Genomic DNA, 18532 nt, shown 5'->3' on the forward strand with positions numbered 1-18532 from the left:
GAAACTCTAGTGTTGCGGTTAGTTTTGACTAAAAATCACTCTTTCTGTTTTCGAAAACCTATTCTATTTTATAAAAATAGTCAATCCAGTTTAGTTTGGTCCATAACAAGGGTCCAATAATAGTGTAGTTGGATAGGGCTCGAAAAGAGCTTTCCAACGATATATTATAAGCCTAATTCCGATGAATAATGAGGAAGTTATGACCAAATTACTAAACTGGGCCCGATTTGATCTTTATATGAGGTCCAATGATCTAGAGGAGGGCCTATTATGAATTAACATTCTGTAGGGAATAATTTCAAGCCTTAATCCCACTAGCTTGAACCCCACTGTGATCATACACTAAAGTATGGTGGCGTCCAAAAGGGAAGAAGATAGAGCAAAAGAGTCGCCAACAAGTTTTTTGAAGAACTTGTAAACCGTTCACGAGGTGAAGGTCCCCTTAACGATCCAAGAGATCGTCAACTCCATAAGGTCTAGAACCAAATAAAGGTTCGGGGATGAAGGTACAAATCCAACCTAAAAGAGATTGAACTTGCCCTAATAATAGACCTCTACTTTATTCTGATCGTATTCATGTGCGCTTTTCAATTAACATGCAATCAATAGGATTAACCCTAAACCTGTTTATCTATGTTGGTTGAATATAATGCACAAACAAATCTATTATTGGCGATCACTTGAAATTATAATCACAATTAACCCTAAACAAGATTATTAAATATCTTATTAAGCGTGATTACAAGTTCAAATTCCCTTTAAACATGCATAAAAGTGTGATCAAGCAATAACAATAAAAATCAAGCAATATAATAAATTAATTATGATCATGAATAATAATTATAAATAAAATAATCATCATCAAAATAATAATAATAATAATAATAATAATAATAATAATAATAATAATAATAATAATAATAATAATAATATTCATAACCATCATAAATTATAACGATTATAATCATAATCATAATCATGTTAATATTAAAGCATAATAAAAATAGCAAGATCCTAGGCATGATACTAACAAAATTAATAACAAACCCTAGCATGTCACTAAGCAATAAAAATCAAATCTTTAACCCTAACATGATACTAACAATCATAAATATTAGGAAGAACATAGGAAGTATCATAACAATCATATTTAATATTAAAATTACCCTAGACATGATACTAGGAATATCATAATAACAATATAAACATGATTTCTACATCATAACATCAATTAATCAATTAAAGTACTTACTTTGATGCATCGTACCTCTTTCTAATAACAAAATACACACGTTAGTAACTTCAAGGAAAATAATAAACAAACAATTAAATTAAATAATTGAAATAGAGATTTGGGACCAAACCCTCAGAAATTAAACCTTTCACGTCTAGGGCGAAGGCAACTTCGAATATGGCTAGGTGTTTCTAGATCTTGTGAATGCGGAATTTTGTATTTGAGAAAAGGCTAGTTTAGAAAAAGAGAGAGAGAATAATCAAGAAAATCTTGATGAGAGTTAGTGAATGTAGATGATTATTGATGAATCAAAACAGAGTTTTTAATACGTTATTTATAGAGAAAATCAGCCAAAAATATAAAATAAACAAAACAGAGTATGACGCACAAAAAACAGAGCTGGCGCCAGCACCAGCTTATTGGCGCCAGGCGCCAATGGCTGGCGCCAGGCGCTGATTTCAGAAATTCACGTGTTTTTGTTTTTATCATATCTTTTGATCCAAAAGTCCAAATAAGGCATATAATATGTCGTTGAAAAGCTCTTAAAGTCTTCTTTCCAACCCAATTAGAATCAGATTAAAATATTTTGTAGATAAAAAGATATGACCAAAAAAGTGGAAGAGTGTCAGTTTTGGATAAAGTTTCATGTCTCATTCATATCTTTTTCGTTATAACTCGGATTTAATATTATAATATATCATTGGAAAGATAATTTCAAGACCTATCCAACCATATAAAATTTGGATAAATATTATGAGGCACGAAAATAAAATCTGAATATATTCCACTTCGTACAAAACAAGGATTCTTAAAAGAAGTAGTTTTATTCAATTTCAAACTCTTTAAAACATAATTATCAATCCTAACTCCATTAGGATTTAAAAGAACCTTCTAGAGTATTCTAAAAGACTATAATCAATCCTAATAGCTTTAGGAATGATAATTAATAATAGGCCCTCCTCTAGATCATTGGGCCGCATATAAAACCAAATCGGGCCCAGTTTAGTATTTTGGCCATAACTTTCTCGATATTCATCGAAATTGGGCTTATAATATATCATTGGAAAGGTCTTTTCAAACCCCATCCAACTACACTATTAGTGGACCCATATCATGGACCAACCAAACTGGATTGGCTGTTTTCTTAAAATAAGTTTTCAAAAACAGAAAGAAGCTAAGAGAAAAGAAATTAAAAACTATCCGCAACACTAGACTTTCCACACTTTCACTTCATTCGATTATGATTCGACGTGAAAGGTAATCATCACTGAGTTTGGTTTTGGGGAGACACAAATGGGTGTCTACACATTCCTAATGCAATTAGGATTGATTATAGTCTTCTAGAATCTTATAGAAGGTTCTTTTGAATCCTAATGGGATTAGGATTGATAATTAAGTTTTATGAGTTTTATTTGGAGTAAAAGAAGTGTTTTATGTGAAATTACGATTTTACCCCTCGTACGGACTTTCACGACTTAATTTTATCAAAAAATAGAAAACGCGTGGAAAAATCTCCTGCAACGCCAAACGTCAGGCTGTCGCCTGGCGACAAGAGCTGTTGTTGGCGACAAAGGCGTGCTTTATTCCTTTTCCAACTCAAATTCTTTTTATTGATTCCGGACTATTTCATTATAAATAGCGTCCTTATACCTCCGTTTTTAATCATTAATTCTTAACCATAATTCTCTAATTCTAGTCTCTTTCTCTAAGCTAAAGCTTATTCTCTCTCTCTCTCTCTCTCTCTCTCTCTCTCTCTCTCTCTTTCTAGCCTAGCCTTTTACAAACAAAATTCCTCATACATTAGCATTAGACACACCTAGCCAAGTTCGAAGTTGTCTTCACCCTAGACATGAAAGGTTTGATTATTATGATTGTTATTATGATTATGATTATAATTATTTGGATTATTATTATTATTATTATTATTATGTTGCTTGATATTTATTGGTATTGCTTGATCACACCTTTTATGCATGTTTAAAGGGAATCCGTACTTGTAATCACGCTTAATAAGATAATTAATAATCTTGTTTAGGGTTAATTTGAATATAATTCAAGTGATCGTCGGTAATAGATTTGTTTGTGCATTAATATTCAACCAACATAGATAAACAAGTTTAGGGTAAACCTAATGATTGAATGTTAGTCAGAAAGCGCACATGAATACGAGAAGAATAAAGTAGAGGCCTATTATTAGGGCAGGTTCTTTCTCTTTTAGATTGGATTTGTACCTTCATCCCCGAACTTCCAGTCATGGTTCCAAACCTATTGGAGTTAACGATCTCCTGGATCGTTAAAGGGTGTAACCTTCACCATGTGAACAGTTTACAAGTTCCTAAAACTTGTTGGCGACTCTTTTGCTCTAGCTTCTTTCCCTTTGGACGCCATCATGCTTATTAAGTGTATGATCACAGTGGGGTTCAAGTTTGGGGTAATGCTTGAAATATTCCCTACAATTACATGCATGTTTTATTGTTGTTGAATTTGAGTTGAGTTGAGTTGAGTTGAGTGTTGTTGATTGAAATAGTTATATAAACACATTAGCGGAGTCAAAGTGTTTGAATTTGAGCTAAATTAATGTGGTTGAACAGAGCTAATGTGTGTTAAATATGAACTAAGTTATAGTATGTAAAAGGGTTTTTTGGGGGTTTTTTTTTTTCATATGGATTGTTGTTGTAAATGACTTGTGAAATTGTGAGGTAGGGAAGTTTTTTTTATTTTATTTTTATTTTTGTTTGTTTGTTTTTTTAAAAATCAAACTTTAGAGATCTGATGATTTGCTGGTGCAAGTAAGGGGAGGGAAGGAGTGAAAAGAAGGGGCAATGAACAGTTGCAAAAGGTAAGGGTATGGTAAATCAATAGCTCGTGTTGAGGAAAACTTGGATGAAACTAATAAATCACTATTTGGAAGTGATAGTAATTTTAAACTAAGAGATCAATCAGAATATAAAACATATACTTCCATGTGTAGTGATGATGTTAGTGTTCATGGCGATGGTTCTAGTTTTTTTTTTTTTGTTTTTTTTTTGACATAAGCTTAATTAAACTATTACAAACTAAAAATAGTTCAACAAAACATATAAATGATATAAATTAGCTCTTACAAACCAACGAAAACAAATACATAAATTTGAAAAATTCTTGTTCGAAGGGTCTTTGTTGCTTGAAAGAAACCAACTCCACCCGTCGTGGCTAGAACTAGCAAAATAGTTGATAGCTAGACGGATACTAACTTTTGTTGTTGATGAGCCAACACTCAAAGGGTTACACAATAAACATAGGATGTGGAGTAAAGACAAAAAAGATGGTAAAAAGAGAATGTCAAGGCCAATAAGCGTAAAAGGAGTCATTGTAACTCGATACCTTGACGAGTACTTTTCGCCTTTCCTTGGTTGGAGGGACATCATATTTTCTTATAATTTTTTTTTGTATTTGTTAAATTTAAAAAAAAAAAATTCATGATTGGTTAAAATATATTATGAATGGATCTTGTTTTCAAGCATTTTTTAAAATGAATCTTATGATGCAACAATTAACTTCATTTTATAAAAATTGTGGTGAAATTATAAATTATTGTATACATGTGAAAGATTTAATAGAATACTCTAATAAAAATAACATTTTTTTTAATTATCCAAACTATTTATCTTATATCGCTTTCATGACATCTAATGTGACATGTTTATGCATAGTTTTGCCTATATGACGCGACACTTGGTGAAGGACTGAATACCAAGTGTTTTCGTCTAATGACCTGGCTGTGACTCAACTTTATTTATTAGTGATATATTATACTCGTATCATGTATTTATATGATATGATATTATATGATATGATATGATATGATTAATGATTTGCTCTGACCTAATATGTGTATGGCTTTTGTGAATCTTTTCTGTGTGAATTTTTATCAAATATGATTTATTTTAATAAAATAAATTTATAAAAAACAATAACTTTAAAATTGGTGTCACATTACATTATTAGAGATATCAAATAAATTAATATGAAATAAAATGTCAGGTTAATATTCAATATGATTACATGAATATGGCTGGTTCAATTCTTTTGGGTGCATGAATTGTTTTATCAGATATGATTTGTTTTAATTAATAAAATTAAATTTTAAAAATAATCAGATGACAATTATGTATCTGACACATTACATAATTGGAGATACTAATGGAAGTAAATCATAATTCATATGAAATGAAAGTGGTTTGATATATATAATCAATAAGATTATATGAATACAGCTGGTGCGAATCTTTTGGGAGAATGAACAGTTTTATTCAATATAATTTCTTTCAATAAAAGAAAGATTTCTAGAAATAAAATCACAATATTGCAACCCTGATATAATTTCTTTCGATAAAAGAGAGATTTCCAAAAATAAAATCACAATTATGCAACCTTAGTCAATCCATTTGTGAAACCAATCCAGATAACGCCGCTTAAAGATTATTCTTATGAGTCTTTCTTTCATTCGCACAAGTAACATAAATAGCGGTGCTAGTTCCTCTTCCTCTCAATAATAGTAATAGTTTATCCTCAATTCCTCATTACATTTCTTTTTGTTACATCATCATTATTGTCTCTCTTAATTTTTTCGTTCGGGCTCAACAAAAGAATTATTCTCCTCATCTCAGAAAAAAAAGAGTACTATACTTTTCTCTTTTCTCTTTTTTTTTTGGTTATTTCATTTCATTGCATCATCTATTTGAATGAAATTGGGTTCAAAAAGTACTGGCACCATTGTCGTCAAATCAACTGCCACCTAAAATCTCTCCTCATTCTGCCACCTTAACCTAAACCCTAACCACCACAACAACCACCTTCTCTCACTCCTCTGACCACCGCCAAAAATGCTCTGACTTCGCCGCCATAACCAGACCTTCCATTTTTTCTCTCTCCTCCGAAACTTCCATGCTTCCTGAAATGGGATCTGTTGCCCCATTTCCAGACCTCAATCTCGTACCTGACCCACGTGTCGCTCCGTCCACTCTCCCTTCAACTTCAGCCCCTGTTGTCGCGCAACCTGGTGCGACAGTGACAGCCTTCCGTCGTCCGAAGTTGGAAATCCGGGTCAAATCTGAACCCATCGATGACCCCATTCCGGAAATTGAAACGCCGGATTTGATCCCCAGCTCGCCTCCGGCAAATGACTTTGCTCTGGAGCCGTCTCCGTCTTCAACTAACGAGGAGTCGAACGTGTACTCGGAATTCTACCGCATTTCGGAGATGTTTCATTCGGCTTTTGGGCGAATGCCGGGGCAAGGGGAGCTGCATCAGGCGCAGCAGCAGCCATTGGACTCGAATTCGGGGGCAATTGTTGCTGTCCCAAGTGAGGAGAATCAGTTTTCGGCATTGGCTGTTGCTGCCCCAAATCAGCTCAGGCGTCAGCAGAAGCGTTCTAATGAGCTTGTTAGAGTTACTAACTTGAGTGTGGAGGATCAGAGGTACTTCAGGGATATTGTGAGGCGAACTCGAATGATTTACGACGCATTGAGGATCTATACAATGACGGAGGAAGAGAGGAGGAGCGGTCCGGGGGCCGGGAGAAGAGCTCGTGGCGATTTACGGGCAGCTACATTGATGAGGGATCGTGGGCTGTGGCTTAATAGGGATAAGAGGATTGTTGGGTCGATTCCTGGAGTGTTCATTGGAGACTTGTTCTATTTTAGAATGGAGCTTTGTGTGGTTGGGTTACATGGGCAGTCACAAGCTGGAATAGATTACTTGCCTTCGAGCCAGAGTTCGAATGGCGAACCGATTGCAACCAGTATCATTGTATCTGGTGGGTATGAAGATGATGTAGATGCTGGGGACGTGTTAATTTATACAGGGCATGGCGGGCTCGATAAGCTTCACAGGATGGTCAATCACCAGAAGCTTGAAGGAGGTAATTTGGCTTTGGAAAGAAGTATGCATTATGGTATTGAAATTAGAGTGATTAGGGGTCTTAAATATGAAGGTAGTCTTACTACTAAAATTTATGTTTATGATGGTTTATATAAAGTTGTTGAGTCTTGGTTTGATGTTGGTAGATCTGGTTATGGTGTGTATAAGTTCAAGCTTATAAGAATTGAGGGTCAACCTGAAATGGGTAGTACCTTATTGAAATTGGCTCAAAGCTTGAGGACTAGGGCACTGCAGGTTAGGCCTGTGGGGTATCTTAGTCTCGATCTTTCGATGAAGAAGGAGAATGTGCCCATCTTTGTTTTTAATGATATTGATGCAGATAATGACCCGTTGTACTATGATTATTGCCCCTCGGCGATTTTCCCTGCTTTTGTGTATTCAGGGGGAACTATGGGGTGCAGTTGTATCACTAGTTGTCATGATGGGTGTTTGTGTGCAATGAAGAATGGAGGGGAGATTGCTTATGATAATAATGGTTTTTTGCTGAGAGGGAAACCTTTAGTATTTGAATGTAACAGCAATTGTGGCTGTCCTCCTAGTTGCCGAAATCGTGTTAGCCAAAAGGGGCTGAAGCATAGATTGGAAGTGTTTAGGTCCAGGGAAACAGGTTGGGGAGTTCGGACTTTAGACTTGATTCATGCTGGTTCATTTATCTGTGAATATGCCGGGCTTATTCTTACAAGGGAGCAGGCTCAAGTTTTCTCCATGAATGGAGACACTCTTATATATCCTGGCCGATTTGCAGAAAAGTGGGCTGAATGGGGGGATCTAACCCAAATATATCCTGGTTATGTGACGCCAACATATCCCTCTATTCCTCCATTGGATATTGCCATGGATGTTTCCAAAATGCGAAATGTTGCTTGCTACATAAGCCATAGCACTTGTCCCAATGTGATGGTGCAGTTGGTGCTTTATGATCATAACAACATTTTGTTTCCTCATCTTATGCTATTTGCAATGGAGAACATCCCACCAATGCGGGAACTTAGCCTTGATTATGGTGTTGCTGATGAATACACTGGAAAGCTCTCAATCTGCAACTAGATTAGTTTCTTTCTCAACTGTCCCATTTTTGGATGTGGTGCAGTGAAGTGCGTTGAGAATATGATGCAGTAAGGTATTTTTTCTATTTTCTATTTTCTTTTCCTGTCTCTAATTGGTAATAGTTATAGTTCACATGCGATGTACTATCAATCCTTTTTCATTCTTTTATAGTTTTAATTCCTGTAGTTTTGGGATGTGTATTCTGTCGAGTTGTGTTCAAGCATTTTCTCATATCTGATGGAACTTTGTCTGGAATTATAGAATATCTAAAATTAACTGCACAAATAAATTTCAGGTTTGTTTATGTTGTGAATTTCATCTTGATTTGGACTTCGTGGAACGCCCAACATGCTGGTTAACTGCTGTATATTTGCTTAAGCAGTCACAAGCTTGCTTATGATTATAGCCATAATTTAATCTTCTTATTTTTATGCTTTACTTCTCTATCTCCTGTCGTGTCCAAAAAAGGAGAAAGGCCATATGGCTAATTGATATTACATTTGTGTATTTTTAAGGCCAATTTCTTATAATTTTATCTTTTCTTGCATTTTTAAATTTTTTTTTTTCTCATTCGTTCCTTTTTGGTGCTGCTTAACATGACACGTTGATACCACATTGACTAACTGGGGAATGTTATTATAATCTTATTCTGACTAACTCATGACTAGCAGTAATTTCCATTGTGCAAGAATCACATTTAGAAGCTTATGAGTTATGACGGATGATGAGCTACACTTATCAATTTGCCCCCCTGTGCTGTTAAAATCTCAGTGTGAACTTTAGAATCTCCTGACTCTAAATCCAAATAAAGCAAGTGTCCTGTTAGAATTGAAATGTTATAAGATCTTCAGATCCTACTCAAATAATTTTTTTAAGACCTTTGTATGTTTGAGTCCCCTATATGTGCTATGTTCATAATTCATAATGTATCTCGGACGATGGCCATCATAAATCAATTTTTTTTTCTGCGATGTAAAGAGAGTTGTGTGAGGAAATGTCATGTAAATGTTGTCATATCCAGTAAGTTTACTTCCTCCACCTTTTTGTGCCGTCATTCAGCCATATTACGACGCACAAATAATATGATTGGTAGGCCTCAATTATCAAAATTTTAGCAGTGTGCAAACATTCAGAGTAGTATTTTGAACTTAGTCCAATTGGATATATCAAAATCAAGTCAAATTCACTTTTCATCCACATGTCTGAGATTGTTTTACGTAGCTGTTGGATTGGAAACTGCCTTTTTTCATTCACTCTCCTTTTACACTCCTTTTCCACTGGCCAAAAGTGAAGTTCAAGCCCTTGGGTTCTAGTTGCTAAGCTTATGAGCTTTCAGATTAAAATACGCTGGATAATCTTTTTGAAGAAAATGATTTTGAAGAAATTGTCTTCCAGTTTGTTTTTGATGTGAATTTGGTCTCAAGATGGCTATCTGGTTTTGTTGATCCCTTTGCTTGAGAAAATGTAGGTTCTGAGCTATATATTCAGATTTATACCCTGTTCCCATCTTTCTTGGACAGTGGGCACGTAGATTTAGGAGAGAATTGTTGGTGGGCCTTTTTGAGTAATGGTGGATGTAAAAAATTGGAGTTTAGTGTTTGTTATTTTCTTTTATTGAAATGAGAGATAGTGTTGGGCCTTTGAGTAAAGATGAACAAATAATGAAGAAGTTATACGATACATTAAAGCATTACAGAGTATATTATTTGGTGAACCACTGTACCCAACATAATTTGTATGAGGTGTTTATTTAGGATAAATTTAAAGGGAGAAACAGGACTTATTTGGGGGAATGTAGTTGGTTTGTTGCATTGCTCTCTATGTACATATGCAGCCTTTACAAGATGGATCATGACAAACATTCCCTTAAAAATGTATAAATAAAAGCTTACAGCCATAATTATAATACTAGATAACTCTCTAGATTTGTTCTTGGCTGAGCTGCTCTTCTTACTAGTAACTCTTGAATGGAAAAAGTATTTGGAATGCGACACAGCCACACCTGGACAAATCTGAAACAAAAACACTCTAAATAATCAGCAATCAATTCTGGCATAAGATGTATGAAATTAAGTAATAGACTTTTGAACATTTATTACTGAACAATGGCACAAACACCGGAAATTCTGCTATCAACTGGCTGTGAAACAAGTATATGCACAAGGCAGAAACTCAAACTTGGACATGGTAATTCAGTGTCAGATCAGAATTTCGCCTTCTAACTTCAAAATTGATAATTGCATAGAGATTCTTGGTTATTAAGAATATTGTTGTTGAGTGAGTAAGGTAAGGCCAACCTCCTTACACAACACAGATTTAGAACCTGGGAAGTGGGGATGTAATACTGTTGGGGTTTAAATTTTATGGAATGAACGATCCTTTCTATGCATCTTTTTGAAGTGGTGATTGTTGTCTTTTTGGGAAAGTATTTCACATTTTTGGGCGCATATGATGTGGGCATGGAAACATTTGAGATTCCTTCAATAAAGAATGAAAAGAATTTGGATTGAAATCACTGTTGAAAAGATCTTAGATATTTGTTACAAGAATAGGAGTTTGAGATGAAATATCGGAAATCATAATGTGGGCACATGTTAGGATGTTTTTAGTCTGTTTTGGTTGTGTAGGACTCTGATGTTGGCCTTGTTGGTCATTTAGAAGCTAAAAAACCTCTATATTGAAACAATCATGTTTTTGAGTGTTTTGACACCAGACCCATGTGGTGGGCTTTCATCTAGTGGTACAAGGGCACTGGTCTTGTACTCTTGTGCGGACAAAGCTTGTGAGCCCATAGCAAGATTAGCAACACAAGCAGGGAAATAAGGATGATGGATACTCTTGGTCTTAGCGACAATATTAGAGTTAATGGTTGATCGGGGCTTGTGATGGTTTAGCAAGTCAAGGGTAGATTGGGGCTTGTGATGGCTGAGCAAGTCGAGGTGGGCACTAGCGGAACAGTGAACAGAGTTTATCTGTTTTGAGGGTCTCTTGTGATTGTATCCGTTTTGGTGCTTTGTACATGTGACAAAATAATATATATAAAGGCCTACAACAACACAAAAGTCATAAAGCAATATGCAACAATGGGTAGGAAGCTTAGATTTTGTTAATCTCTTGCTCCCTAAAGAGCTTTATTTTGGAATTACAATGTTTTCCTAATGAATGCTGGTTTGAATAAAACATAATAATTCTACCTAGAGCCTTAAAATACTTGAGGAAAAGTCCTAGAAAGCTTTAAATATGATATGTCATGTTAAAACTTTTTCATTTAAATTTGACTGATTTGCACAAGGATAATCATACTTGGAGCTTATTATATTAATTAATGATTATGTTTCATTGATGTTGATTAAATTAGCCTCAGTGTTCCACTTGTAAAGAAAATACAGAAAAATCAATTTTGTGCACCTTTAAAACAACCAAGCTAAATACTAGAATGGAGTACCAAATCTCTTGCTCCGTCAATTGTGTTCTCACTGTAAACAAAGGTTTTAAAGCATCACATTGATTCCAAGTTAACATGCTGATAGCTTACCATCAGTGATCATACAAATTTAATGGCTGTAGAAGAAACAAGCTCACATTTGCAGTCTGCCACATAAGAGGACATAAAGATTTAAGGGGTATAATGATCAGAGCTAATGAGTCGGTATTCTATGTCGAGTAATCTTCAAGGACCTCTTGATTACAACTTATGAAGTTTACTGTAGGTTGTAATATATTCTAGACTCGGAGCTGCATTATTGTGCTTCCGTCTTTACCACATTAGCAACTTACTCTTTCCATTTTTTTTCCCCAAACCTGAAACAATATACAATTGTGTGGAATCCTTGTCTAAATTTTATAGATTCCTGTGGCACAAGTATTTTGTATCAAATGATACGTTCAAATTTTCTCTTTCTTTTTGGAGAAATATTCTTGAATTTCAGTGTCAAAGATGGGCATACGAGTATGTTATAATTTAATATGCATTCTATGTGCTTAATGCTCTATTTCATTTTTGTTTTTGTTTTTGTGAATCCTTTATCAACATGTAGGTTTATACCCAATGTTTCCTAGACTTGGATTTGAGTGTTGTGTCCATGACTCAAGATTTTATAAAATTTTCATATGAGGCCACTATATATTCGGGTGTCTTGTTGTGTCCAGGTGTTTGAGGATCCGACATGCGACACCTGACGTGCCATAGGCTGTATGAGTAACATTGCTTATCTTATTTATTTTAGGTTAGCGATTGTAGTGCTGTAAGTTGTTTCACATATGAATGCATGTAGAATTTTCTGTTTCTGATTATATGCTTCTCAATTATCTTAATCACGTGCATGTTTAGTTTACATGAAGCAGGCGACTAGGTGTTGTCCTAGGATGGTGTTAAAGTGAAAGCTCGTATATTTTCAGCCGTTGGATTTATGCAGCTATATGTTGGAAGTTTGAAATCTGTGAGATTTGATTAAGCTATTATCAGGAACGTATAGATAACTCTGCTTTTGTAGATCTGTGATATTTGCAACTTAAACCTTTCGTTTCTTCTTCAAGTCTCCTATTGATGCAGAGATTCTGTTTCAGCTTTTTCTACTTATGGAGCAGAAGCTATAGAGCATAATTATTCAACAAGAATGTATGTGGTTATTGCTTATTTCGTTCCACAAAGATGTACATGCATCCAGTGAGTGAGATTGATTAAGCATTTCTTTTCTTACTTGGAGAGTGGACCTAACCTGAGAAGTATCGTTTCTTTTAATACACTAGATCTCTCTGTGTGTGTGTCAATGATGTGCTAAGAAAAGCTTCTTTTTTGTGGCTTGAGGTCAATGATGTGCTAAGAGAAGCTTCTTATTTGTGGCTTGAGGCTTCTTGGCTTTTCTTTCTTTGCTATACAAAGAATAACGTTCGTCTGCAATGTTTTCTTTCTTATTTTGTTGAGGACTGTTACCGGTGTGTGAATACTAAGTAGTTGGGTGTTATTGCTTGTGATCACATGAATCTAATGACAATGAATTTGATATCATGCAAAAGATGTGTATGTTTCATTGTTGGAGGTGGTTGGGGTGTCTTCTGTTGTCATGTCATCCTAGGTTGCTCTTGAGTGATAGAATCACATAATCAGTGACTATTAGCATTAACTATTGTTCTGGTATTACTTTAGTGAATGGGCTACATTGGGATTAGATTTTTGGCCAGCTACATGTATTAGTAGACTTTGAATGCAGTTTGTTAGTTCTATGACATGATTTGTGTTCATGATAAACAACATTTGTTAGACAGTTGTGTATCCATGCATGTCATCATAGTATGTACTAAACGGTTATTTTGGATTATTTATCTTTAGTATGTTGTCATAATAAATGATAGCTAATATCTGTGTCATTTATTTGCAGATCTACCTGGGTTTTTTGGTCCTTTACATCACACAATTTTGTCCAAATTTCTGGCAGTCGTCTTTTGCAATGTAAGATGGAAGACTTGACATGCCATTGGTTCACCAAGATGATAGTTGTTATGTTGGAATTTGGTTCTGCCACAATAGGTATACCTACCAATTTTTATTGATTTGGATTTTGTGGAGATGCCAAAACCAGTGATGGAATTTCGGAGAGTTGACGGAAATGGAGCTTCAGCAATTAGAATTGCAGTGCAACTTAGTTTCTCGATGAAGATTGTTGCCTTTGCTGCACTACAATTCTCGAGGTAGTCATACTTACCCCTTTTAACAGCTTGTTTCAACCTAAGCAGAAATGTTTGTAGGCTGATAAGCAGGATTGTAATTCAGTGTGACGGCTGTATATATGATGTTAAGATCGTACAAGTGTGTGTACAGTTGGTGATTGTGTTTATGCTTGGGGTAGGTGGTTCGATTGGTTCCTCTGCTTAAAGGGGTGCTCCATTTTGTCTGTCATCAGATGTGTAGGTGCAGGTCCTTGTAATTCCGGGGAGGATGTCATGTAGTACTTTGTTAAAAAAATATATAATCCTTCTAGATTTTAGACATTTCTTTGTCTTGATGAGTTGCTGTATATATTTGTACAAAAAAATGGTTATTGTGATCTTAGGCTAAATGATCCAAAAATATATAAACTTGTTTGATGTTACAAGTTTTATTTCATAACAATGGCTTTATTTCCATGATTTGGAAATAATTCACATTGTTTAAACCTTATATGGTTATTATTATGGAGTGATAATAATATGTTAGGAAATCTAGGAACATGTATTTAATGTTTAAAGAATTGTGTGCATGGTTACATTTTTGTCAGAACCTCAAGAGCATCTCTGTTAATTGGTAGCAATCGTGGCATTTTTGCAATGTGTGCCAATCATTTAACATTGATGCATTTGATTGATTACGAAAGCATAAAATATACAATCTATTAGGCTACCCAAATTTGACGACGAAATGAACTAATAAATTTCTAGAATTTTTGTAAAAAATGATTCATAAGTAGTACTCTTCGTTTCATGTTCTGTTGAGAAAATTAGATTATTGGTGATTTTTTTAAAAAAAATATGAATTTTTTTTTTTTACGTTTCATATTACTTGCAGCATAATAATTTTAGTAATTTTGTATGCATTTTAAGGAAGAGATTTGATGGTGTAAATGAGCAAATTCATCAAAATTGAAACACAACCTCTTTTAACACTAGTAGAAAAAAGTGTAATGGGCGCCGGTTTTAAACCGCAGGTGATCAAAGGGATGCTCATTTCTGTGGTAATGGGCACCGGTTCAAAGGCCAAATTGGTGCCTTTACATCACCCTCCCTTTTCACCAATGTAGTAGAGACATAAATACCTAAAGCTTGGAAATTTTCATTAATAGCTTGTAAAATTGCAGTTTTCTTTTACAAAAAAAAAAAATACAATTAGAGCAGCAGGGAGCAGTAGCAACAACATCCAGTAGATAGCAGCAACAAAAGCATCTAGCAGAGAGCAACAGCAGCAGAAGCGTCTAGCGGAGAACAGTAGCAACATCCTTTATTCAAGCCGGAACTTAGGACAGTACTCCAATTAGTAAGATTGGTGGGTTTAGGCTCCTATAAGAAAGCAAATACTAGTAAGCAAGATGCATCATATACCAGCAGTGTTCACAGTCCAAAGCTTTCTAGCTGATGCAGAGACTAAGAAAGACAATGCAGGACCAATGTTAAAAAAAAAAAATGCATCTCTTGGCAGCTAGATTCATAGGGACATTATACTAGTTTCAGTAGCTTATCAAGCCCGTCAACAAAAAAAAAAAAAAAAAAAAAAAATGGTAGCTTATCAAGAATAACATTTTTTTTTGGGTGTTTAAAGAGCCACAAGGGCGGGGGTGAGAATCAACCCCAGGACCTCCTAGAATAGGGAGGGAAGCTCTAACCACTTGAGCTATCCCTCACTCTCATCAAGAATAACATATCGAGTTTGAAGAAACATGCACGTATGAACAAAACAAAAGACAAATTAAAAATACTGCTAAATTATTTATGAGAGAATAGCTTGAATTGTATTGATGATCTTGGCTAATATTTATAGCCTACATAAGATAACCTACACAATATAAACTCTATCATATAAACTTCCATAAATCTATTTTAGAATATCACTAAGATATATTATTATCCTAAATATAATATCATAAGATCTATATAGAAAATATATCACAATAATATATTTTCCTATATTCCTAACACCCTCCCGCAATCGTAACGGCAGTAACACGAACGTTACGATTGGAAATTCGCATTGTGTTGAAGTCGATCGAGTTGCACCTCTCTGTTGGTGTTGCCTTCAATTTTTTTATTTAAAAAAAACGAACTTTTGCTACCACGGCCCTTTGCTGGTGTCCATGGTCTTCTGTCACGGCCCTTTGCTGGTGTCCGTGGTCTTCTTTGCCACGACCCTTTGCTGGTGTCCGTGATCTTCTTTGCCAGGCCCTTCGCTGGTGTCCGTGATCTTTTGCAATTTTTTTTTTTGTTTTTTTAATAATAAACAATACGCCAAACGTGGCTTTTCTTCATCTCCATGGAGATGCAATAATGGAGGAAGCGCACTCAAACACTACAACCTAACCAAATCACATATGATCATTCATATTGATCACATACACCAATAATAACCCACGTATCACATGTTTATTCCAAAAAAAAAAGATTAAATAAAAAAAAAAATAGAAATTTCAAAGAGCAATACTATTGCATAGCGGAAGCAAATTTATGAATCCCACCGGTGGGTTTAATATTCTATCCCAACGGTGGGTTTAATATTCTAACCCACCGGCAGGGGGAGAATTTGTGTGAACGGTCCCAACATTTAACCTGCTCTTGATACCATGCTAAATTATTTATGAGAGAATAGCTTGATTTGTATTGATGATCTTGGCTAATATTTATAGCCTACATAAGATAACCTACACAATATAAACTCTATCATATAAACTTCCATAAATCTATCTTAGAATATCACTAAGATATATTATTATCCTAAATATAATATCATAAGATCTATATGGAAAATATATCACAATAATATATTTTCCTATATTCCTAACAAATACCATTATGCTTGAGATGAAATGCGAGATGAAATGCAAAGATAATAAGGAACACTGAAGACATTTAGAATTACTTCCTCCGTTTTTATTTTCGTAATTGCAGACTCACACAATTTTTTGAGTAGAGAGATAAAAAAAGAGGATCCATGTGATAGAAGAGAGATAGAGCGAACTTATTAACTAAAAGGGAAAGTGATGCATTTAAATTAAAACTTGTATTTATAGAAAGTGATGCATCTAATAAAAAACGGAGGAAGTAGTAGAGTTCAGTATTTAAGCCTCGTTCGTTAAACTGAGTAAAATCTATGGAGCATCACACGAGAATGAAGTCATTACCACAAGAAGAATCCAAAAATCAGTCAAAAAAGAATATAGAAATCTGTTAATTGGACGAGCCACATTTAGAACTCATTTTGTACATCTTAGGTTTTTTGTTTCAGAGCCTTCGCAATAGATACACCGCGACAAGTTATCCACCCATACAACCGATCCACCTACATATGAAAGTCAAGCAACAACAGAGCCTGTACAGCACTCAAGCACTTACCATTTGTAGATGATGAATACAAAGGATCATGGAAATAAATCAATAGGCATTGATAGATTATGTTGAAAATATCGAGACTTAAATAATGAACATTACATTAATTTTATTTTAATGAATAATTTTAGGGGTATTCTGAACAGTTTGTACACTAGTTATGAACATATAATGTTCAAATTAAGAACACTCTGTTATTTATTTATTTCAGATAGGGGCAACCCTCAGATACTGGGTTCAATCATCACCAATATCAATTCATCCTTCAAATTTGTTGTTGATGATGTAAGGAACAAAGATGGAATTGTAAGTAGTCATCTAATTTCTTAAATTTATGTTTTGGGTATTTGAGAAAAATAGAATTTCTATGTTTTTTTGGTAGAAAAATGACATGATGAATTTATTTATTTATTTATTTTTGTACAGGAGGATGCCGACAAAGACACTTATTAGCCGATAACAACCAGTTAATTATCCCAGTCAATCAACATCCATAACGGCCTTTCTCTCGGCCACGTGGAGAGCTGCTCCAGACCACGTAGGCACCTGCTACCTACAAGGTCGGTTTGCCACCTACACTCATAGGTGGCACCAACTTGGTTGTTTCCCTATATATACCCAAGCACATTTTCATAATAGAGGTACAACCTCTCTCTCTCTCTAAAACTCTTTCTCTATCTTATTCCTTTTTCTTCTCAGATTGGTAACTTTAGAATCGGAGCGGTTATTCCCGGATGACCCTCGGGCTAGTTAATCTGCGTTGACTGTGCAGGCATCGAATTGGACGGTAAGCCTTTATCAACCCCAAGGCATCACGGTATCGGAACTCATCCAGAACAATTGGCGCTAGAAGGAGGGGAAGTAAAAACTTCTATCGTCCAAAGGACCTTCGGCAGTCATGGAAGGACACAAAGAAATAGAAACACCGGCACCGGAAACTGAAAACAGACACTATGATAGCAACATCCTTAATGCTAACACAAGTAAAACCGTAAACAATATACCTGAAATCATGGTAGAAGATGAAACTCATCTTCTTCACGGAAATGCGATAAGCACCCCGGTGACACCTGACCGAAATCGAGCAACAACCCCAGATCCCTTAGAAGGGTTTACTCCAGAGAAACTAGAAATAACAGCCAGAGTTATGCAGACAATGTCTAGAAAAAGAAAGGAGGCGGAGGCGGCTGCCGGTGAACTAAGGGGGAGCATACCGGCAAAGCCTGTAGGTGTTAATCTCGAAAAACAGTTTGATCAGGTAGG

At 35.1% G+C, this 18532-nt stretch overlaps 1 protein-coding gene across 2 annotated transcripts; it reads left to right on the plus strand.

The window, feature by feature from the left end:
- The first annotated feature begins 5732 nt into the window (after window positions 1-5732).
- Window positions 5733-14386, plus strand: LOC145632123 (histone-lysine N-methyltransferase family member SUVH2-like). 2 transcript variants are annotated; one of them, XM_081684412.1, is made up of 2 exons: window positions 5733-8276; window positions 8499-9048. In XM_081684412.1, the coding sequence occupies exon 1, from the start codon at window positions 6161-6163 to the stop codon at window positions 8201-8203; it is 2043 nt and encodes a 680-aa protein (XP_081540538.1). In that variant the 5' UTR covers window positions 5733-6160; the 3' UTR covers window positions 8204-8276; window positions 8499-9048. The 2 variants fall into 2 exon arrangements, with proteins under 2 accessions (XP_081540538.1, XP_081540537.1); XM_081684411.1 differs by lacking the exon at window positions 8499-9048 and adding an exon at window positions 13582-14386 and having other exon boundaries at window positions 5734-8276.
- The last annotated feature ends 4146 nt before the right edge of the window (window positions 14387-18532 follow it).

This window comes from Chenopodium album, chromosome 5, assembly GCF_948465745.1.
Source record: "Chenopodium album chromosome 5, dcCheAlbu1.1, whole genome shotgun sequence".
NCBI classification, from domain to species: domain Eukaryota; kingdom Viridiplantae; phylum Streptophyta; class Magnoliopsida; order Caryophyllales; family Amaranthaceae; genus Chenopodium; species Chenopodium album.